At 43.8% G+C, this 24995-nt stretch overlaps 1 protein-coding gene across 3 annotated transcripts in view; it reads right to left on the reverse strand.

Moving 5' to 3' along the window:
* The window catches only part of LOC147116266 (tapasin-related protein-like), a 41279-nt gene that overhangs the window by 13466 nt on the left and 2818 nt on the right, over positions 1-24995 (reverse strand). For 2 of the 3 annotated variants that reach the window (XM_085991036.1, XM_085991035.1), the window contains exons 3-4: positions 12612-12908; positions 9961-10077 (exon numbers count right to left, since the gene is read on the reverse strand). In XM_085991036.1, the coding sequence (XP_085847162.1) occupies positions 9961-10077; positions 12612-12908 (414 nt within the window). The remainder of the gene's footprint in view (positions 1-9960; positions 10078-12611; positions 12909-24995) is intronic. The other variant, XM_085991037.1, reaches the window with a different exon arrangement.

The raw sequence follows: 24995 nt of genomic DNA on the forward strand, positions 1-24995 counted from the left end.
GAGCGCAGCGATTTTAGCACCGCTCGCGAAATTGACTAGTCATTTTGCGGCGGCGCTATACACTAATCTCCTGCGCCCGCAGATCGTGACGTCAGTCAAGCGTGCAATGCCCCGGTAGCGCCCCGGACCGGATACTGAGTCGCACCCCCTGTCTTAGCGCCTGCCGCTAGGTACGACAGGAACGTTTTCGAGAAGGGGCTGGGAGAGCACTATTTTAAGGCGGGCGCTTCCTGCCTTCTTGTCGGCAAAAGTTTTGGTACACGCAGGTTGAGAGGGAGAGCAACGTCTGGAAAGATTTAACGCTGTCCTAAGGAGTTTTGGTCCTCAGCACCACTTTTGAGGTTCCTAAGCGCTGAACTCTTTACCTGGGCCTATCCATTAGTGCTTCCAACACAATTGCTTTAGAGGATACTCCAGGCCAAGATTCAAGGCTGCAATGAGCAGGGTGTGGCTGGCCAGCAAGATGGCCCCTCCCCTTTAGGAACTGGATGGCGCCAGTCTGTCTGGCTTCCATGGTAACTGACATCGCCTGAGCTTCGGTAGCGCTCTGAGGTAGCGCCTCACTCCACGACGTTTGCGCTTTAAGAGAGGTGTGCAGCACCTGATTTAGCGCTCAAATCACCTCCGGGGGCAATAGAGGCTAAACTTTGCGCCCGGCCGATATTAACGTCTCAAAATGGGCGATACCGAATTTTTCCCCCTTGGAGCTTCTGATATTTTGCGAATGGACCAGATACTTACTGAAAATGAACTTACAGCTGAAATAATTCAGTTGCAATGACAGACAAACATATGGGATCTGGTTTCCATTTTTACTCATGTAACCCCTTCACGGTTCTCTAGATATATGTGAGATGTGGTCTCTGTTGTAGACAGTATTCTATAGTCCAGTAAGGAGATCACTACTACAATGGCTTAATTCTAATTATCTTACTTTATAGTTTTAACGTCAGACAGTATAAGAAGATTACGGGTCAATGACCTAAATTAGACATTTGCATACATTAGAATGAATCTAGACATAATAAACATACATTCTCCATTTATATGGATTCAAAGGAGAATCTGTCCCTGTGTCCAAATTCGAGTGCACTCTTTCGTTGGCGCGCTTAAGTTGGAGCTCATGGTATGTATAATGTCTGCAAGACTTACGACTCCGAACCCCTTCGTTGAATTCTCTTCACGATCACTGAATCCCACTTTGAGTTCTGGATGCAGAGCTACTAATACGAAGGGCGGCGGCCGAGTTTGGAAGCCCGGGACGGGATGCGGCAGCCATTTGCCTCCTGAGCCCTCTTTTAAGAGCTCCTGCCCTCTTCTCTTCCAGTCGCTCCCTTTTTCCCACTCGAAAAACCCGACTCCACCCCTTCCTCCTGGGGTTTCTGCCTGGAGACTGCGCAGCCTCACTGTCTGCAACAGTTGATACTGGTGCAGAATTATGGAAAGTCTGCTCTTAGTCACATTGTGTCCTTAAAAGTTCTTGCCGTACCTTCACATGGGCAACTTTAACCCAGGGATTTATAACAATGATAATACAGTGTCTAAGTTAAAGATTGATAACCATACTTAGCGTACATAACATTTCCAGTGGGTATTACACTCAATTAAAAGAAATGCTCACTTAAAGCGATTTTTGTTTCATAATTTAAAAGACCATAACATACAATCTATAACTATACTGTGAGAGCAGACAGATTTATTTCTCAATTGAGGAAACTATATTAAGGACCAAGGCTCTCAGAGTAGGGTACAACTAAAGTTGAAGAGAGTAAAAGAGAAGACAATGTAATTCAGTAAGTAGTAATTAGTCAATGCCAAGCTTGGGTCTCAAATGCCTGTAGGTTGTAGGAGGAAGTGAAGTCTGGTGGAGGTAAGAAGTTCTGCAGTTTGAAGTTTTGGGAAAGAATAAGCTAACGTTCAAGACAGTGCCATGAGTCTTCATTTCAACAAAGTGAGGTTGCAGGAAGGAGGTATAGGGGGAGAAATTCGGTTGTTAGCGCCATCGATTAACGCCTAAAGAGGCCGAGAAGTGGGGCGCTAGCCAATTTCCGGGTGGGCGCAAGGTGCCTAGCGCCTCGCCCCATATTGAGCATGCATTTAGCGCCGACGCTAAATCTTAGCGCCCGCTCATGGGCGCAGGCTGATTATGACGTCATTTGAGTGTGCAATGCCTTTTGGGCGCCCCGGACCGGAAATTCAGTGGCGCCCCCCTCCGTAGCGCCTGGCGCTAATAGTGACAGCTTACCTGGGCCTTACCAAGTCACTCTCGGGCTGGAGGAGCGTTATTTAAAGGGGACTGGTGTGGTTTAAAAGCGGCAGCCATTTTTGGAGCACAACTTCCTCGAGAGCTACAAAGAGTTGTTGAGCTGCACACTGAGAGCCAATTGACCACTGAGCCAGCGCAGGCAGACGATCTTCAGCCTTCTGACCATCACCTTGCTGTTGGTGAGCCTTGAAAACGGTGGACCTTCCTATGGGCACTTATTATGGGGGCTGCATTGGAGGGGAACGTCCTGCTGCTGAATCATCTGGAAAGGGCACCGAGATGCTGGGAGAGGGGGGCGGGCATGGCCAGACGGAGGAGGGCCAACATACGTCGCCACAGCAGACCTTACACTGGCAGGGTTTTCCGACAGCAGTTTTCCTACATGAACATGCCAGAGGAGCAGTGTGTCAGAAGGCTGCAATTTAGAAAGGAGGTGGTGACTGAGCTGTGCCAGCTGCTACAGCCAGATCTGCAGCCTCAGATAAAGTGCAGGACATCTCTGTCGGTGGCTGAGAAGATGCCTGCTGGCCTGAACTTCTACGCGAGCGGCTCTTCTCAGGCTGCGCGTCAGAGGCTGATCAGAAGTAGCTTCTAGGCCCCTCTCACGGAATGCTTGCTGCCATTCCAAGAACAGGAATGGAACCGGTCTGATACCCCCAAGCCTGTGAAGGGCAAGATGCATGTAAATAGCAATCATGGCCATTGTAAATGAAGAAAGTGTTTCATTACACAAAATGTGGTTCCTTCAAACATGAGAAAGTTATGGCAACAGAAAGCAAAACTAATACACTGACACATAACTGCCTCTCACACCCGGGAGACTGTCCAAAACATAAATCACATTCCGACCATCTTCCTTGGCCTTGATTCCACTGCGCCAACCAAAGCATCCAATGCCCCATCAGTGAGGTGTTCCGCCCTCTGCCTCACCCTTTCCATGTCTTGCGAGGCTGGTGCGCCACAGGTAGGCTCCCACCACTTTGAAGGCCTACAAGGCAGTGAGTGTGTCTGGTGATGCCAATTGACCTGCCCCTTTAAGAGCTGGCCGGCGCCAGTGTGTCTCAGGGAAAGTGATTATTGACAGCACCCTCGTTGCGCCCCGCTGCGGCGAAATTGGGTTGCGCCGCCGGGTTAGCGCCTTAAGAGTAGCGCATAGCGCTTGATTTAGCGCCACGATCACCTTTAGGGGCGCTGCAACCCAATATCGCGCTAGGTGGCGCTAAATTGCACCTGGCGCTAAACTTTGCGCATCGCCAGGACTAGCGCCCCAAACGCGGCTATACCGAATTTCTAGGCCATAGTGTGTACGATGACTTATTTTGGAACTTAGAAACAAATGAGGAAAATTCAATAGATAACTGACCATTGTAGTATCTTTAAAATAAAATGAGAAAAGGTGCAATGGAGAGAGAGGAGTTGGAGACAAGAAGTGAGAGAAGGCTCACCCTAAGAGATAGGACTGAGATTGGTTGTAGGAGAGCCTCTCTAGATATAGCAACAGAATTTAAGTCATGGGTTTTAGTGAAAACAAAGAACTGCTGAATGTGGAAGAAGTGTTTGGCATTAAAGGGGAAGTCAAGCTTCTTGGAGGCAACATTTAGTGGTGGAGATATAGGAGTTCCAGTTGAGATAAAGAGAGATAACAAAGACAATGAGTTCAGTGGATAAAGGACTGAAGATGGAACAAACAATAAGGGGTGTTACTGTTTGGTTTATTTCCGAGCAACTGAAAGAAATTGCCTTTGAAGAATTGAAAAAAACTAAGATTTTTGTTGCACTGAAGGTTCTGTTGTAAACTTATTTGCATAATTATTTACAGGACAAGGCGCAGAGTCAGACAGGTCTAGAAAGGACAGTAATGGTGGGAGAGGAAAATTTTGTGTAAATCAGACTTAAAGGGGTGAGGTCAATTAAAGGCAGTTTCACAACAGGCAACAAAAACACAGAAAGCCTTTGGAGAGCTCAAAAGCCATCCCAAGCCCTTAGCAACTTTTCCTAAGACTGAATGGAGAGAGGATTAAGAAATAGTCTGCAAAAATAAATGGAAAGGTGTAGGCATGAGCTTGCAGACCATGACACCCAACCTCCTGTATGATGGCTGTGTAACTTGTGGTGGTACTGCTTACGATGCTTGTGAGGTGGTTGGCCTCTGTACCACTCTATAGAGTCATAGATTTATACAGCAGAGAAAGATGCCCTTCAGCCCATCGTGTCCACACCGGCCATCAAGCCCCGTCTATTCTAATCCCATTTTCCAGCACTTGGTCCATAGCCTTGTATGCTATGGCATTTCAAGTGCTCATCTAAATGCTTCTTGAATGTTGTGAGGGTTCCTGCTTCTACCACTCTTTCAGGCAGTGAGTTCCAGATTCCAACCACCCTCTGGGTGAAAAAGTTTTTCCTCAAATACCCTCGAAACCTCCTGCCCCTTACCTTGAAACTATGCCCCCTGGATACTGACCCCTCTACTAAGGGGAAAAGTTCCATTCTATTTACCCTATCTATGCCCCTCATAATTTTGTACACCTCAATCAGGTCCCCCCTCAGCCTTCTCTGCTCTAAGGAAAACAACCCCAGCCTGTCCAGTCTCTCTTCATAGCTGAAGTACTCCAGCCCAGGTAACAGCCTGGTGAATCTCCTCTGCACCCTCTCCAATGCAATCACATCCTTCCTATAGTGTGGCGACCAGAACTGCACACAGTATTCCAGCTGTGGCCTAACTAGCATTTTGTACAGCTCCATCATAACCTCCCTGCTCTTATATTCTATGCCTCGGCTAATGAAGGCAAGTATCCCATATGCCTTTTTAACCACCTTATCTACCTGTCCTGCTGCCTTCAGGGATCTATGTACATGCACACCAAGGTCCCTCTGATCCTCTGTCTTTCCTAGGATCCTACCATTCATTGTGTATTCCCTTGCCTTGTTAGTCCTCCCAAAATGCATCACCTCACACTTTTCAGGGTTAAATTCCATTTGCCACTGTTCTGCCTATCTGACCAACCCATCTATATCGTCCTGTAGCCTGAGGCTTCCCTCCTCGCTATTTACCACTCCACCAATTTTCGTGTCATCTGCGAACTTACTGATCATACCTCCTACATTCATATTGAAATCATTAATGTACACTACAAACAGCAAAGGACTCAGCACCGATCCCTGCAGTACACCACTGGACACAGGCTTCCAGTCACAAAATCAACCTTCGACCATCACCCTCTGCCTCCTGCCACTAGGCCAATTTTGGATCCAATGTGCCAAATTGCCCTGGATCCCATGGGCTCTTACCTTCTTGACCAGTCTCCCATGCGGGACTTTGTCAAAAGCCTTACTGAAGTCCATGTAGACTACATCAACTGCACTACCCTCATCCACACACCTAGTCACCCCCTTGAAAAATTCAATCAAATTGGTTAGACATGATCTCCCCCTGACAAAGCCATGCTGACTATCCTTGATTTATCCTTGCCTCTCCAAGTGGAGACTAATTCTGTCCCTTGGAAATGTTTCCAATAGTTTCCCTACAACTGATGTTAGGCTCACTGGCCTGCACTTCCCTGGTTTATCCCTACTACCCTTCTTGAATAATGGTACTACGTTGGCTGTCCTCCAGTCCTCTGGCATCTCCCCTGTGGCCAGAGAGGTTCTGAAAATTTGTGTCAGAGCCCCTGCAATCTCCTCCCTTGCCTCACACAGCAGCCTCATACATCTCGTCTGGGCCTGGGGATTTATCCACTTTTAAGCCTACTAAAACCGCTAGTACCTTCTCCCTCTCAATGCTAATTTGTTCAAGTGTATCACATTCCCCCTGCCTGATTTCTATGCCTATATTGTCCTTCTCCATATTGAACACAGATGCAAAATATTCACTTAAAACCTCACCCACATCTTCCAGCTCTACACAAAGATTGCCACTTTGGTCCCTAATGGGCCCTACTATTTCCCTGGTTATCCTCTTGCCCTTAATATACTTATAAAACACCTTGGGATTTTCCTTTATTTTGCCCGCCAGTGTTTTTTCATGCCCCCTCTTCGCTCTCCTAATTTCTTTTTTAAGTACCCTCCTGCACTTTCTATACTCCTTCCACTGTTTTTAGTCCTTTGTACCTGCCAAAGGTATCCCTTTTTTTCCTAATCCATTCTTGTATATCCCTTGACATTCAGGGTTCCCTGGGCTAGTTGGTCCCACCCTTGACCTTTACGGGAACATGTTGGTGTTGTACTCTCTCTATTTCCTTTCTGAAAGACTCCCACTGCTCTGATGTGGATTTTCCTACAAGTAGCTGATCCCAGTTCACTTTGGCCAGATCCTGCCTCATCATATTAAAATCGGCCTTCCCCCAATTTAGAACCTTTATTTCCGGTCCATCTTTGTCCTTTACCATGACTACCTTAAATCTCACCGAATTATTGTCACTGTCACCAAAATGCTCTCCTACTGACACTTCTACCACTTGCCCGGCTACATTCCCTAGATATCCCACGGTATCATATCTCCATAGGCCAGCATTGCAGTCAACCTGAAAAGAGGTTCAGCCAAGTTTCAGGCCACAAATTACTGTTACTATCCCTATGCTTCTTCTTCTTCTTCTTCTTCATGCCAGTTTTAAGCTGCATGGTTTACGCAGCTGTCTTTGTAGATGATGGCAGAGCTCTGCATCTGCCTCTTTGTTGGCCCAGACCTTAAGAAGACTGGCTCCTGTAGTCATTGCCAGGTATCTGTACCAGGGCCTGCAGAAAGGTTGCTGGCAATTTGGCAGGTGCAACCAATGCTAAGGCTTGATCACCTTGCCATTCGTTCTTTCATGTAGTGCTACATAAAGTATGACCTGCCATCCAGTGTAACAGTTAGTCAGGATATAGTAGTGGCATCATCTGCTGACACAGCTTTATTTAGGAACAGGATCATCCACCAGCACTACATCTGAAAAAGTGAAGTACTTTTACCTCTCTCACTGCAGATGGTGGGATGGCATTAGGCACCTCTCAGGCCTGACCTGCCAGACATCTCTCTGTAGGTATTCCTTTTCTGCCAGATGTATCAGCTCAGAAGATTCTCATTGGAAAACCCATTGGTGCCAATAAAGTTGCTAGGGGCAAAACACTAAGAATTAAGGGCAAGTGGCACAAAGGCTCAGGAAACACAAGTGCCAACAGACAAAAAAGGAATTTGTCTAAATGGCCCATAAATGGCCTGAAAACATTCAATGCCCTTTAAATAGCTGAAAGGTCACCCATAGAATGATGTATGCTTGGTTTCTTGGGCATGGGTTGGACTTGGTGCACCAGCCAACCAGAAAATGAAATGGGGGACTTTCACACACCCATTTTAAACTGCTAATTAAGCTCTTACCTGCTTCAAATGGAACTTCTAGAACACACTCCCGACCTGAAGAGAAATGTATGCAGAGCTGATTTTCATCTAATTTAGCTCATTTGAGGCTCCAAAGATGAGCGAAAGATGAAAGTTGGCCCCATTGTATTAAGAAACATGAGCCAAGACCCAAGATTACCTACGCAGTGTTCTGAATCTCAGATATGCCTTCATATCAAAAGGCAGAGAGAGGAGGGCAAGACGTTTGCCCCTTAGGAGCTGGGAAAATAAGGTTATTCAACTTAGGCTGTTCTCAAGAACCGCCTTGACTGGTATTAGCAGGCTCCTGGGAGTAGGTAACCAGTCTCACATTTCTGCTGGCGAATGCAGTATGGAGTGGAGAAGAAAATCATTTATAATGAACACAAAATGTGACTGGGTGATGTGAGATTATAAAATGTATCAAGCTTTGTGAGCATTAAGTCTGCAATTACTGCTGAAGGATATGATTGTTAATGTTTATCAGACTTTTTAAGGTCCAGATAAACTTTTCAAGAAGTAGGCATTAAACCAACGGCTAAGCTAATTGCTGCAACCTGTTCTGGCTGCCTCCTGCTATTGCGAAGCTATGTCATGGGTCAAGGTGTGATAACAGCTACAAAACCGAACTTGCAAAGACAGCATAAAAGACACCCTTTAGATTAACCAAATATGAGACTATTCACGTGAAGAGTGAATGTTCAAAACTCTTGCATCAGCTATGGGTGTCACACTATGATTGGATAAGAAGAGTTAGTTGTACTGGGCACAAAGGAACATAAGTGTCAGCTGTGGCTCAGTTGGTAGCACACTTGCCTCTGAGTCAGAAGGTTGTGGGTTTAAGTCCCACTCCAGAGCACATAAAGCTAGGCTAACACTCCGTTGCGGTGCTGAGGGAGTGCTGCACTGTCGGAGGTGCCGTCTTTCAGTGATGTTAAACCGAGGCCCCGTCTGCTTTCTCAGGTGGATGTAAAAGATCCCATGGCACTATTTCGAACAAGAGCAGGGGAGTTATCCCCTCACCCAACATAACAAAACAGATTATCTGGTCATTACTGCATTGCTGTGCTCAAATTGGCTGCTGCGTTTCCCAGATCACAACAATGACTCCACTTCAAAAAGTACTTCATTGGCTGGAAAGCACTTTGAGACATCCAGTGGTTGTGAAAGGTGCTATATAAATGCAAGTCCTTCTTCTTTCTATAAGGAGACTGTTTTACTTGCAGTGGTGGATCGATGCTGGCTATCTGAGCCTAACACCACTCAAGTACCCTAGCCCTACAAGTTTTTTTTCGTTGGGATGTGGGCAAGGCCAGCATTTATTGCCCATCCCTAATTGCCCTCGAGAAGCTGGTGGTGAGCCGTGTTCTTGAACTGCTTCAGTCCTTGTGAAGGTACTCCCACAGTGCTGTTAGGTAGGGAGTTGCAGGTTTTTGACCCAGCGACGATGAATGAATGGCGATATACTTCCAAGTCAGGATGGTGTGTGACTTGGAGGAGAACTTGGAGGTGGTGGTGTTCCCATGCGCCTGCTGCCCTTGTCCTTCTAGGTGGAAGAGGTCGCGGGTTTGGGAGGTGCTGCCAAAGAAGCCTTGGCGAGTTGCTGCAGTGCATCTTGTAGATGGTACACACTGCAGCCACGATACACTGGTGGTGGAGGGAGTGAATGTTTAAGGTGGTGGATGGGGTGCCAAACAAGCAGGCTGCTTTGTCCTGAATGGTGTTGAGCTTCTTGAGTATTGGTGGAGATGCACTCATCTAGGCAAGTGGAGAGTATTCCATCACACTCCTTACTTGTGCCTTGTAGATGGTGGAAAGGCTTTGGGGAGTCAGGAGGTGAGGCTCTCACCGCAGAATACCTAGCCTCTGACCAGCTCTTGTTGCCACAGTATTTAGGCACTCTCATTTCAGTTCCTAGTAGTTATGAGGTACCACAGCACAAACTGCTCCATAATAATCATTAACTGACAATCTCATTGCAGGATGTGTGGTATGGGAACTGGAAAATGTCACACTGGTGCAGCAGGGGATATCGTGTAGAGATGGGCACTGAAGCATATCTCTGGGAAGAGAACGGGGAACTTTACTCTGCCTTTAAATGTGCTACACCAAATCTGGGAGTTCTTAGTGCCCAGAATGGAAGTGTTCCAATCTGCAGCACTAACATTCTTCACCCTGATGAGATCAAAAAGAAAAATCACACAAAACATAATTTAAAAATTGGGGGAATAGTTTTGATCTGGAAGTCTAGTTATTTCAGATTAATATGATTAATTCACTATCCTTTCAGCTTGTTATAATTTCTGTATTCAATGTTAATGAAATGAGATAGCTCCCTTACCTTTATGTTTACGTTTACAGCATTTACAACAAAGTACTGGTACAATAATCAGGAGCAGTAGAGATATTGCTCCACAAAGATAGATCCACCAAGGAAAAGAGGCACTGAAACCATCATCTGCAAGACACATACAAAACAGAAAAATAAAGTCATTCCCTTTCAGAAGGAAAATGATGGTGCAGCAGGTTAGCACATTTTTCCTTCACCTCTAAGATCCCCTGCTCTTTCGGATGGCGGTATACAGGTTATATTATGAATTTAAGCTCCCCGCACAAAAACGGCACACTAATCTTCACACCCAATATTCCAATTAATGCTTCTGTTAATTAATGGTTGGTGTCAGAAGTGCCAAACTCATAAAATTATACCTCATGAGCCTTATGTGTAATGATTTGAGAATCTCAATCCAGTTTCTGGTGGCGTGGGTCAGAACTGTCCACAATTCAGTCGAGATTAGCAATAAATAGGCTCTCAATTAGAAGATCCACAAGGTTGGTTGATGGGAGTGAAAAATTGACATAGGTATAGTTGATGCTGCTCTTCTGAAGTTGGAGTTAAGAGTGTTTTACTCTGCATCTTACCCACGTCACATTTGACTTGGGAGTGTTTGAGCTCAAACAAGGAAAATGTACTTTTCCACAGCACTTGCCTTGGTTTAGCTCAAAATAAAATTCCCCCAAATATATGCATTTAAAAACTATTTTGAAAATAAAGCAGTAATAAAACATTGTAAATTGAAACAGTGATATATTGGGGGAGGGAAATTTCTCCATTTGTTCTATGTAGCAAGAACTTCATAAAAGTTTTTGGGAAGACTTTTGCTGCTCTTTCCAAAGAAATTGTAAACACATTGGTAAAGAACACATCTACAATTTCACTAGAAATGCTAAACATTCATCACTTGAACTTTTACTACGATGTGTTTTAGTCCAACAAAACAGTATCTTGGTTTGCACACATTACAGTAGTCAAATGTTGAACCCTGAACACAGAAATCACATGGCTAATTTGCATTATTATCATTCATTTGCAGGATAGACAGACGAAATGTAAGAACTTGCATTTATACAGCGCCTTTCACAACCTCAGGACATCCTAAAGTGCTTTACAGCCAAATAAGTACTTTTTGAAGTGTAGTCACTGTTGCAATGTAAGAAACGCGGCAACCAAGTTGTCCACAGCAAGTTCCCACAAACAGCAATGAAATAAATGACCGGTTCATCTGTTGTAGTGATGTTAGTTAAGGGATAAATGTTGGCCAAGACACTGGGAGACCTACCCTGCTCTTCTTTGAAAAGTGCCAAGAGATCTTTTAGGTCCACCTGAGAGGGCAGACTAAGTTGTACGACTCCCATGGGTTAAATCATTGGTGACAGTCACTCTCTAAACTCATTGATGAGATACTGGGGGTGGGGCAGATGCTGGTGTCTTCAGAAGAGGGGTGGGGGTGGGGGGGAAAATTAGTAAAAAAAGCATAAAAAACATGAGGCTGCTGCCAATGGGAATTCATTCTGTTTTTTACACATTAGACTATTATTGGTTCAAGACCCTTTTATCCTGTAACAGTTGGTGCAGTACTAATTCACATCAAACAGTGAAGCCACTGATCAGCATGGTTTCACTGCCTGCTCAAGTCACTGTAGAATGTGGAAGGCAGAGCTCTGCGTACCCACTTAAACTCACGAAGGAGCATCGTCCACTGACTTCCAACTGACAAGTAACTTTCAGTAGTTTGAAAACAATCGTTGGGATAGTGAGACAACTGTGTTTCCCAGTTACTCTCACTCTAGCCTTAATCTTTCATCTACAAATTATCATGTCATTTCTGTCTTGTGGTCCTCGTTACTCATCATCTGAGATCTATAATTCAACCACTCAAGCAGGTGGTCTGGGGCAATGGGTGACGTCTGACTCTGGTTCCTCTTGTTCATCTACCGACTGTTGACTATAGAACACAATAGATTGCTGGGTCTGTTTGTGTTATTTTATTTCTTACCCTTTTTTTTGTCTTCTGCTTTTTCACTACTGTTGTTCAGTCACAAACCTGAACCCTACAGAGCAAAAGGTCCCAAGTTCAACTCCTGGCCTATGTTAGGTTAATTAGACAGAGTAGCTGTTGAGGTGCTACAAGTAGCTTCATTGCCGTTCATCAAAAGAACAGATCAGCCAAAGTTTCTGATTTATTTCCAGGGATACTGGAATGTATGTGCGTGTTTGTGAACCTATGTGTGTGTGTGTGTGTGCACCCATGGAAATGTGTATGTGTGTGTATGTGAATCTGTGTGCATATGGGTATGTCTAGGATGAGAACAGAAGTAAATTTGGTTGCGGTGGTCTCCACATCCTGATCAAACTTGAAGAATGAGTAATGAAGTGGCTTCCAAAACCTGTGCAACAGTATCTCAGCTAGAGACAAAGCACCCAGGAAAGAAAGAGAAAAAAGGGAAACAAATTAGTAATAGTGACCTTTAAAAGTAGTGTAACATCATGTCGCTGAGCTCAGCAGCTGCTACAAAGTGCTATCAGTCTAAGCCAGCTCCACCAAGCTCACAATTTCTGTTTGGCATTATTACAGTGCAAAAACTTGTCCTACAAATGCAGTGTAACCGCGGTATACAACGATTTCACACCAAACTAGGTGTTGTTCCTACCTGCAATGCTGACAGTGTAATTGACCCAAGTTGGAACCGTGAGGGTAGAGTGAGATACCTCACAGATATAAGTTGTCCCAATCGTAACAGACTGTGTCTCTTCCAAATAACTGGACACTTCATATAGTCCCTCAGCATTCTGCTCTCTGAATGTCCTTACTCCAGTCACAACTTCTTGACCATCTTTACGCCAAGCAATGTTGTAATCAGCAGGGTAGAACCCAGACGTTTTACACAAACACGTTAGAGAACCATTTGTAAACAGCTTTGGCAAAATCTTCAGAGGTTTTGGAGAAGCTATAAAAAAATGTTTTTAATTAATTTCTTGATTTTCTATGTTGCATACAATATACTGATATATTCCTCTTGGTATAATTTAACAATATTGCAGTAGTGCTTTCACTATTAATAGTTAACTGCTCCACAGTTCATAGAAACTGCTTGCTGGTGTGATCATGAATTTCTTTGTATTAATATTTCACAGCTTGGATGACTAGGAGAACATTCTGACATAAGCAATAAAGTAAGAGAAACTTGATGTGTTCATAACCAGTATCTCAGTTAGAGACAGTGCACCCAAGAAAGAAGGAGAAAAAAGGGAACCAAATTAATAATAGTGACCTTTAAAAGTAGTGTAACATCATGTCGCTGAGCTCAGCAGCTGCAGCTGCTACAAAGTGTTATCAGTCTAAGCCAGCTCCACCAAGCTCACAATTTCTGCAAAATCAGCAGCACTGCACTCACTGCCTGTTTGGCATTATTGCATATCACTGTTCCTACATGACAGCACCCTCACCTCTGAGTCAAAAAGTTGTGGGTTCAGGTCCCACTCCAGAGACCTAAGCACAAAGAAAATCTAGGCTAACACTCCGGTGCAGTACTGGCGTCTTTCAGGTGAGACTTTAAACTGAAGCCCCATCTGCCTTCTCAAGTGATGCATAAAAGATCCTATGGCACTATCTTCGAAGAAGAGCAGGGCATCCTAGCCAATATTTATCCCTCAATCAATATCACTAAAACAGATTATCTGGTCATTATCACATTGCTGTTTGTGGGAGCTTGCTGTGCACAAATTGGCTGCCGCGTTTCCTACATTACAACAGTGACTACACTTCAAAAAGTACTTCATTGGCTCTAAAGCACTTTGGGACGTCCAGTGGTCGTGAAAGACGCTATATAAATGCAAGTCTTTCTTTCATACAAAAATGTAATTATCCAAGGGCTCATTGGATGAATGCATTGTTTGCTGCTTCAGTCTCTGGTCTGTGTTGGATTGGCCAGTGTCATCTTGGGTGGCAACAATTGGGCTCAGCATCCCAGTGCTTGGGAGGGAAAATCAAATCAGCCCATTCTTCAAATTGCTACCCAGCAGCACCTGTGGAAGTGTCCACCTGAGAACATCCATTCAAGATATAATGGCTTCATTGTAATGTTCCCTGATACTCACTGTCCAGGCTAACACATTGGACATTTGAACACTATTGCTGTTGAACAGATAAGAGAGGGAGAGCTGGATGATAATGGTAAACAATGTCATCTACTTGTGAATTATATGACATTTAGCTTGTTTAAATTTGAATTAGTTGAGATCAACAAAAACTTTGAATTAGCTGGGACCTTTTTTGTCCAGAATATTGTTTTAACATGAATAATAATTGCTAATTTCAACATTTGGTGCTGCAGATAAGGTCACAGTAGAAAACCCAGGACTAGAATCTACAGCACAGAAACAGGTCATTCGGCCAAATTCAGTCTATGCTGGTGTTTAAACCCCATACGACCCTCTTCCCACTCTAATGACTTCTTCCCATCTTGCCCCATATGTCTCTATTCCAACTCTTTCTTGTATGCAGCAAGCCTCCCCTTAAATGTGTTAATGCTCTCTGCTTCAACCACCGATATATTTAGCTGTTGGGAGATCATGGAGGAAGAACAATGCTGGTTGCTCTGTGCAGCAACATTGTAAGTGTGTTCATAAGAACATAAGAACATAAGAAATAGGAGCAGGAGTAGGCCAATCGGCCCCTCGAGCCTGCTCCACCATTCAATAAGATCATGGCTGATCTGATCCTAACCGCCAATCTACTATCACAGAACCATCTCCTGAATCTAACAGAATTAGACACACGAAATAGGAGCAGGATCAGGCTACACGGCCCCTGGGCCCGCTCCACTACCCACAGGGCCATGTCCGATCCAAACCTAGACTCATGTCCAAATTCCTGCCCGCTCCCCGTAACCCTTTATTCCCTTTACTTCTAGGAAACTGTCTATTTCTGTTTTAAATTTATGTAATGATGTAGCTTCTACAGCTTTTTGGGGCAGCATATTCCATGGACCTACCACCCTCTGAGTGAAGTAGTTCCTCCTCATCTCAGTTTTGAAAGAGCAGCCCCTTATTCTAAGACTATGCCCCCTAGTTCTAGTTTCACCCATCATCGGGAACATCCTCCCCGCATCCACCCGATCCAACCCCTTCACAATCTTATATGTTTCAATAAGATCGCCTCTCATTCTTATAGGTCTATTTCATATAAATGCATTAAGCATTTACACGCTGTCCCACAGTATAGCTTCAAGGCTAAAGATTGTCTTTGGTCAGAGTTCCTAGTAAAATTGTAAATGTATTCTTTATGATTTAAATAGAATTACCAACCGCAGGAAATCATTATGACTACGGTTATGTGGTGCTACACATAAGGATTACAGTAATCTCCACACCCCCCTTGCATTTTGGCACTAAGCAGCATGCAGTATTTAAAATGGAACTCAGACTGTTTTTCTGAACTTTTACCTTTTCATATTAATTTTATCTTTCTGATTTGAATCACTTTGTGTCTCAGAGACGTGTAAACATTATTAAAATACAAAATTTAGAATCCATGTTGATTTGAACATTTTCACAATACTGGAGGTAAGTGGCCTTAAAGCAGGACAACAGGAGGAATTTTAACTCCCTCTACCCAAGCGGGATTTAAAATCGAGCAGCTCTATTATTTGCTGCTCCAATCGCGCTCTACAGCACATTTAACCTTTTTGCCGGTGGGTGAGTCGCCCCTGAATTTGGACAGGAGCCTCATTAATATACAGTACAGTAATTGGGATCCAATGATGTGCATAGGACCCCAATGGCATTTTAACGGAATACTGAGCAGAGCACCCACCGTGGGCACCCAGCTCAGTAAAATCTGCCAGGGAATAAGCATTTTAAACTTATCTATGTTGGGCTAGAAGGAGCCCCACAAGAAAAGCCTTGGCCTCTTGTGTCCTGAGCACCCCCACTTCCCAACTGCGAGGCCCTGTAGAATCCTTCCCCCAAACCCAACTCCAGTTTTGTGAAAATGTTCAAGTCAACGTGGATTCCAAATTTTGTATTTTAATTATGTTTGCACGTCTCTAAGACACAAAGTGATACAAATCAGAAAGATAAAATTAATATGAAAAGGCAAAAGTTCAGAAAAACAGTCTGAGTTCCTTTTTAAATACTGCATGCTGCTCGGTGACAGCAGGAGGCCTCTGGGCCGCCTGATCTATGCCTGCTGGCAGCCGGGCGACTACCTCTTCACACCCATCTGCTGCTTGCGGGCAGCTGGTCGGCAGGGATGCGTATGAGGCCCGGCCGTTAATATCAGCCAGGCCTCCCATTGAGACTCCTGGGCAGGCAGCCTGCCAGCTTCTCACCCAGGAGTAATGTACCTACCATTCCACTACCTATAGCGCACAGAGAAAATGTCTCCCCTCTGGCATTTTGTTTCTCCAACTGTGTATTTCATTATTTAAATTGAAAAGTTAGTCTGCAATACTTGGGTTTAAAGACCTATGGAGTAATTTTAACTTTGAGTGATGGTGTAAAATGGGCAAGGCTAGACGGGGAAAGGCTGTTCCCACTAGTTGATAGTACAAGGACTAGGAGACACAGATTTAAGGTTTTGGGCAAGAGATATAGGGGGGATGTGAGGAAAACTTTTTTACGCAGCGAGTGGTGAGGACCTGGAACTCGCTGCCGACGGAAGTGGTGGAAGGGGAGACACAATGTTTTCAAGGGGAGACTGGATAGGCACTTGAGGGAAATAAACTTGCAGAGCTACGGGGATTGAGCGGGGGAATGGGACTGACTGGATTGCTCTACAGAGAGCCGGCACGGACTCGATGAGCCAAATGGCCTCCTTCTGTGCCGTTCTGACTCTATGACTATGACTCTATGATATTGAATTGATTGCCCACTATAGCCACGTCTAATGTTCCCTTTAATTGATTTCAAAGAAAAGGAAAATCGGGCTTGGTGTATAATGGGTGGCTTATTCGATATCACCCATAGGTAAAATTACCCCTAGATATTTGTGATTGGCTCCTTCATATTCAACCAATTTCTAGTGTAATGAGTATCACAAACAACATGCCTATCATTAGATCAACTGCTTGCAGCAAACAGGGAAATGGGTGCCATCGTGGTTTAGGCACTGGCCTTTTTCTTCCGGGATCTGGGTTCAAATTCCTCGCAGATTGATGGGATAAGAATACCCTCTGACAGCCAGCTGTAAAGGTCATATGTGAAATTAACTTGTGCAGCCCGTCGAGTTGCTAGTGTTTACAACACAAAGCTGTCCCTAAAGCCACACTAATCGGCAATGTCACACAGAGAGACCACAGTGTAGCTGCTATGAAAGATGGAAGAAAATCCACACTGCTGTAGTAGAGGGGTGCTCTTCCAAGATCAGGGCTGGAGCAGGTGGTTGGAGCAGAGTGGAGAGAGTTTTACTGTGCATTGGCTATGCTGTACCTGATCTGGAAGTGTTTGATGTTAACATTGAGTGCCAGAAATGGTAAGAGCTCCATTCTCCAGCATTAACCTTGATGAGCACATTTTTATTTTTAAAAATCACAAAAAGAGTGCTAAGCTTTGAGATGTTATATTTTCTCAGGAGCTATTTGCATCTGAATTGTTCCTATTGGCAGATGAAATTCACATTACTATTAAAGCAGAACTTGCATTTATTTAACATCTTTCATGATGTTCCAAAAGCATCTGGCAGCTAACAAAACCAAGTTGTCCACAGAAAGTTCCCACAAACAGTGATGAGATAAATGACCAGTTTTTGATGGTGTTGATTGAGGGATAAATGTTGGCCAGGACACTGAAACAACAACCCTGTTCTTCAAATAGTACCATGGGATCTTTTACAAAGATGTTTTATAATTACACAAAGAGCAAGAGGATAACTAAGGAAAGAGTAGGGCCTATTAGAGACCAAAAAGGTAACCTGTGTGTGGAGACAGAAGATGTAGCTATGGTTCTTAATGAATACTTTGCATCTGTCTTTACAAAAGAGGGGGACGAAGCAGACATTGTAGTTAAGGAGGAGTGTGAAATATTGGATGGGTAAACATAGTGAGAGACTAACTATTAAGGGGTTTAGCATTTTGAGATTAGATAAATCACCAGGTCCAGATGAAATGTATCCCAGGCTGTTAAGAGAAGCAAGGGAGGAAATAGCTGAGGCTCTGACCATCATTTTTCAATCCTCTCTGGCTGCAGGCATGGTGCCAGAGGACTGGAGGACTGCTAATGTTGTACTGTTGTTTAAAAAGCTAGAAAGGGATAGACCGAGTAACTATAGGCCAGTCAGCCTGATCTCTGTGGTGGGCAAATTATTGGAACAATTCTGAGGGACCATATTAATCGTCATTTAGAAAGCCACAGATTAATCAAGGACAGTCAGCATGGATTTATTAAGGGAAGGTCGTGTCTGACTAACTTGATTGAATTTTTTGAGGAGATAACAAGGAGGGTCGATGAGGGTAGCACATTTGATGTAGTCTATATGGATTTTAGCAAGGCTTTTCATAAGGTCCCACATGGCAGACTGGTCAGAAAAGTAAAAGTCCATGGGATCCAAGGGAAAGTGGCAAGTTGGATCCAAAATTGGCTCAGTGGCAGGAAGCAAAGGGTAATAGTTGACGGGTGTTTGTGACTGGAAAGCTGTTTCCAGTGGGGTTCCGCAAGGTTCAGTACTAGTTCTCTTGCTTTTTGTGGTATATATCAATGATTTGGACATAAATGTAGGGGGCATGATTAAGAAGTTGCAAATGATACAAAAATTAGCTGTATGGTTGATAATGAGGAAGGAAGCTGTGGACTGCAGGAAGATATCAATGACTGGTGAGGTGGGCAAAAGTAGCAAATGGAATTCAATCCAGAGAAGTGTGTGGTAATGCATTTTGGGATGGTAAACAAGACAAGGGAATACACAATAAATGGTAGGATACTGAGAAAGGTAGAGGAACAGAAGAACTTTGGAGTGCATGTCCACAGATCCCTGAAGGCAGCAGGACAGGTAGATAAGGTGTTTAAGAAGGCATACGGGATACTTTCCTTTATTAGCCAAGGCCTAGAATATAATAAGAGCAGGAAGGTTATGCCAGAACTGTGTAAAACACTAGTTAGACCACAGCTAGAGTACTGTGTACAGTTCTGGTCACCACATTACAGAAAGGATGTGATCGCACTAGAGATGGTACAGAGGAGATTTACGAGGATGTTGCCCGGACTGGAGAATTTTAGCTATGAGGAAGGATTGGTTAGGCTGGGGTTGTTTTCTTTGGAACAGAGGAGACTGAGAGGGGATTTAATTGAGGTGTATAAAATTACGAGGGGCCTAGATAGAGTGGATAGGAAGGACCTATTTCCCTTATTAGAGAGGTCAATAACCAGCAGGCATAGATTTAAAGTAAGTGGTAGAAGGCTTAGAGGGGAGTAGAGGAGAAATGTTTTCTCCCAGAGGGTGGTGGGGGTCTGGAACTCATTGTCTGAAAGGGTGCTAGAGGCAGAAACCCTAATCACATTTAAAAAGTACTTGGATATGCACTCGAAATGTTGTAACCTGCAAGACTCCGGACCAAGACCTGGAAAGTGGGATTAGGCTGTATAGCTCTTTTTCGGCTGGCACAGACACAATGGGTTGAATGGCCTCCTTCTGTGTCATAAATTTCTATGATTCCACCCGAATGGGCCTTCACATACTTGGTTTAACACTCCGTCTGTACTGTGCTGAAGTTTCAGCCTAGATTATGTGCTCAAGACCCTGGCGTGCAGCTTGAACTCACACCCAAGAGTGTTACCACTGAACCATGGCTGATAAGTAAGAACATCTGCATCTAGACTTAAAATCCATGAAACTATAATAAATTAGCCTAGAACCAGGAGATATAGACATAAGATTAAATATGAGAGATTTAGGACAAAGGGCAGAAAAAACATTTTTTTGACAGGATTGTGAGGCAGTAGGATGAATGCACTACTGGAGTTAGTGATTGAAGCAGAGACCATGTTAACTTATAATAGCTTAGAATGGTGGGTGAACAAAAGGAGATAAAGGGATATGGGAAAAGGACAGGTATTTGGGATAAGGACTGTGGAGAATAAAGACCAACACCAACTAGGTGGGCTGAACAGCCTTTTTTCCCATTATATCTATGTAATTCTATACTATAAATAATTTACTTTGAACAATATGAAGCATCCTTTAATTAATCAATAGCTTGGTGCAATGGGTTAAAGATAGGCTGACGGGTTGAATGGTGAGTCTGTCAATTCTCTGTATCTCAAGATAAATTGAACGTTACGGTAAAAGTGGAATGCTGAAGAAAATGACTGTATAAAAGTCTACATAGGATTACATAGGATATATGGCACAGAAACAGGCCATTTGGCCCAACCAGTCCATGCCGGTGTTTGTTCTCCACTCGAGCCTCCTCCTGTCTTTCCTCATCTAAATCTATCAGTATAACCCTCTATTCCCTTCTCCCTCATATGCTTATCTAGCCTCCCCTTAAATGCATCTATACTATTCGCTTCAACCACTCCCTGTGGTAGCAAGTTCCACATTCTCACCACTCTTTGGGTAAAGAAGTTTCTTCTGAATACCCTATTGGATTTCTTGGTGACTATCTGATATTGATGGCCTCAAGTTATGCTCTTCCCCACAAGTGGAAACATTCTCTCTGTATTCACTTTATCAAAACCTTTCATAATTTTAAAGACCTCTCTTTAAGTCACCTCTCAGCCTTTCTTCAAAAGAAAAGAGACCCAGCCTGTTCATCCTTTCCTGATATGTATACCCTCGCATTTCTGGTATCATCCTTGTAAATCTTCTCTGGACCCTCTCCAGTGCCCCTATATCCTTTATATAATATGGCGACCCGAACTGTACGCAGTACTGTAAGTGTGGTCTAACCAAGGTTTGATACAGATTTGGCATAACTTCGCTACTTTTCAATTCTATACCTCTAGAAATAAACATCAGTGCTTGCTTTTTTTTATGGCCTTGCTAACCTGTGCCGTAACTTTTAGTGATTTGTGTATTTGTACTCTGAGATTCCTTTTTTCCTCTACCCCACCTAAACTTGCACCCTCCAAGTAATAAGTGACCTCCCTATTCTTCCCATCAAAATGTAATACCTCACATTTATCTGTGTTGAACTTCATTTGCCAATTATATGCCCATTCTGCAAGTTTATTAATGTCCTCCTGTAATTTGTTGCAGTCCTTCTCAGTATTGACTATCCCCCCCACCCCTATTTGGTGTCATCCGCAAATTTAGAAATTGTGTTTTTGATTCCAAAGTCTAAATCGTTAATAAAAATTGTGAACAACAGTGGTCCCAGCACTGATCCTTGTGGAACACCACTACCCACCTTCTGCCACTACCTTTTACCCCTACTCTCTGCTTTCTGTCTTGAAGCCAGCTAGCTATCCATTCTGCTACTTGTCCCCTGACTCTGCAATTTCTGACCTTGTTCATCAGTCTATTATGGGGTGCCTTATCGAAGGCTTTTTGAAAATCTAGATAAATTACATCTACTGCATTACCACTGTCTATGCTCTCTGTTACCTCTTCAAAAAAATTCAATGAGGTTGGTCAAGCAAGACTTTCTTTTTGAAATCCATGCTGACTATTCATTACTATGTTTTTGGTTTCTATATGTTCTTCTATTTTCTCCTTTGGTAGAGATTTCATTATTTTTCCTACCACCGATGTTAAGCTGACTGGACGATAATTCCCTGGACATGTTCTAGCCCCCTTCTTAAATATAGGTATAATGTTAGCTATCCACCAGTCCTCTGACACTACACCTTCTTCTAACGAATTATTAAATATGTATAATAATGCCTCTGCTATCTCTTCCCTAGATTCTTTTAAAATGCGTGGGTGCAATCCATCTTAACATGGGGATTTATCCTCTTTGAGTTTGAGTCGTCACATTCTTTGCATTTACAACGGGGCTATTTGACATCAGGTCAGTGGCAGTACTTTTAAACTACACCAACATCCCATCGAATAATGGAAATAAGAAACCAGTGAGAAACGGCTGGAAGCTAAACAGGATATGCTAAGATCACAGAACATAGTTTTTATAACAAAATAATTCCCACGCCTGATCTCCATTGTGGCCCTGATTTAAATGATGATTAAAACTCCAATGCCCCAAAATTGGACCTTGATATTCTTACCCAATTACAGTTGGCATCTCTACTCATTAGCGCTGTTCCTCTGGGCCGCGTCAATGTTTGAAACACTAATGTGAGGTCAATGGTTGGATTTGGACCCACTGAATTGTCCGTTAACAGTTTGGGAGGAACATACATTTGACACGAAGCTGAATGGTTATATGTTTTAACACTTAAATACTAAATTTTCTGTTTGGAATGATATTTCCTTTTACTTTTCAGGGATCCGAGGGTTTGTTAATTAGATTTAGGACTAATCCAATAGGTGTTTCACTTAGACCAGAGGAGTGCATGCTAGAGCCGGCGGGCCAGATGCAGTGGACGAGTCCTTGCAATCCTTTCCCCGTTGAGAGACTCACCCTCTTGAAGGCCGCTCTTGAAATAAAAGCCGCAGCACCAGCACACCTTAAAATAGATTTTGTAACTTAGTTTAGGGAGGAATTGCTCTCCTGTTTCATTCTGGAACTTCGGTGCTTATTATTGTGATTCCTTATATATGGTCCGTGGGCCTCCAATAAAGTGACCCATTAATACAGGGGTTTGGACAGCCAATGAGTTGCAATTTGTTATAATAATTTTCAATAGTTAAGGACCACTGGGGGCAATTTTAACTTTGTGCGGTCAATGGAAATAAAACTTGAGAGAGTTGTAAAGTGAGCTGTCGATTCGCTATCATCCCTTTACACGAATGCACAAAGTCAAAATTACCACCACTTTCTTCACAGCCAGACTACTTAGAGAAACGTCCCTCTGAATGCACGGGGAGTAATTTTAATTTTTGGCGATTGTTTAAAATGGACAATATTGGATCAGCCGCCTGTTATACATCTATTCAGCATTTTTTTTAAATTAAATGAAGGCAGAAGAACTCAATACAGACTGTGCCAATGAATAGTTCGCGCTAATATTATGTTTGATTTACAGCACCGTGTGATGGCATGGATGGTGCAATAACTGGAGACGGCGGATGCCATAATCCGGTAGCAACCCGCTTTCCCTGAAGAATTCTTTTAATCCCTGTGTGGAATTACATTTGAGAGAATCTACTCGTTGGCTATTTGGAGCAAACTGGTAAAAACATCGTGTCAACCATTTCGCTCGAGCTACCCAGCCAGAGGAAATCTCCACTCGTGTCTACGCCGATGGGAAGAGAGAAATCCTAATTTTTTTAATTAATTTATGGGATGTGGGCGTCGCTGGCAAGGCCAGCATTTGTTGCCCATCCCTAATTGCCCTGTAACAACAGAAAATGCTGGAAACACTCAGCAGGTCAGGCAGCATCCTACCCCGGGGTCATTTACAATTAATAATTGCTTCACCCTCCCGTGGACTATGGTATCTATGTTATTGGCTTCAGTTCCGCTGGCAGATTCTCAATGTACCCTGGACAAGAGCCTTGAAATTACCAGGTTACTTTCAATTCTGTTTTCATGGGTGAGATTCCCTTCCACCGCCGAGCGCCTTACACTGCAGGATATTGTAACTAAATCAAAGCGGACGGGTCTTTTTAAAGCCATTAATCTGCAGAAAACATTTGAGTTTCCCTTACAGAAATGTTGCCCGATAAGAGTTGAAATATTTCCGATTCGCGGCCATCCAGGCAAAGACTTAGCCGAGGATTCCGCTTCTGCGCTGCCCAGCCCGCGATTTTCCGTTCGGAAAACCCCGACTAACTGTTTTTAAGGGGTAATAATATGAGATGTTTAAACTGTATTTAAACTACCACATTTCATTCTAATGTAAAACATGGAAGACTGGAGGGCAAGTTAGCGATTTCACCGGACAGGAGGTGATGGATAACGGGAAACGCTTGTTTCATTTCACATCGACATCTTGACCAGAGAAAATTGTGGAATATACTTTAAAAAAGCATTTTATCTTCTGCAGTAAATGATGTCGAAATAGCTGTTAAGGCAGGAGCCTGCGGTAACAATAGACAACTCCGCTCTCAGCTTTCTTCTCTCAACCTTCACCAGACTGTATTGAGTAACAAAAGCCCCCGACCTCAGTGACTGATCCTGGCTGGGCCTGCACCAGAGTTCTGTCAGCTCCCCAGTCACCGCCACAACGGTCTGCCGCGCACTGTTTATTCTTTGAGTGTACCATAATGAAGAGTGACAAATGAGAAATTAATGACAATTAGCTTTATCCGTCCCAGCCGTTCTCTCACTCCATCCCTCTGACTTATCTCACTGGCCCGCTATTCTATTTCACTGGCCTAGTGTCCTATCTCACTGGCCCGCTATTCTCTCTCACTGGCCCAGTGTCCTATCTCACTGGCCCGCTATTCTCTCTCACTGGCCCAGTGTCCTATCTCACTGGCCCGCTATTCTCTCTCACTGGTCCACTATTCTCTCTCACTGGCCCAGTGTCCTATCTCACTGGCCTGCTATTCTCTCTCACTGGCCCAGTGTCCTATCTCACTGGTCCACTATTCTATCTCACTGGCCTGCTATTCTCTCTCACTGGTTCGCTATTCTCTCTCACTGGCCTGTTATTCTCTCTCACTGGCCCGCTATTCTCTCTCACTGGCCCAATGTTTTATCTCACTGGCCCCTTATTCTATCTCACTGGTCCGCTATTCTCAGTCAGGGGCTTTTGTTACTCAATACAGTCTGGTGAAGGTTGAGAGAAGAAAGCCGAGAGCGGAGTTCATCTATTGTTACCGCAGGCTCCTGCCTTAACAGCTATTTCGACATCATTTACTCCATCCCTCTGACTTATCTCACTGGCCCGCTATTCTATCTCACTGGCCCAGTGTCCTATCTCACTGGCCCGCTATTCTATCTCACTGGCCCAGTGTCCTATCTCATTGGTCCGCTATTCTCTCTCACTGGTCCAGTGTCCTATCTCACTGGCCCGCTATTCTCTCTCAC

The sequence above is a fragment of the Somniosus microcephalus genome, chromosome 6 (genome assembly GCF_052327205.1).
Source record: "Somniosus microcephalus isolate GS21.2 chromosome 6, FLI_Smic_1.0, whole genome shotgun sequence".
Lineage (NCBI taxonomy): Eukaryota > Metazoa > Chordata > Chondrichthyes > Squaliformes > Somniosidae > Somniosus > Somniosus microcephalus.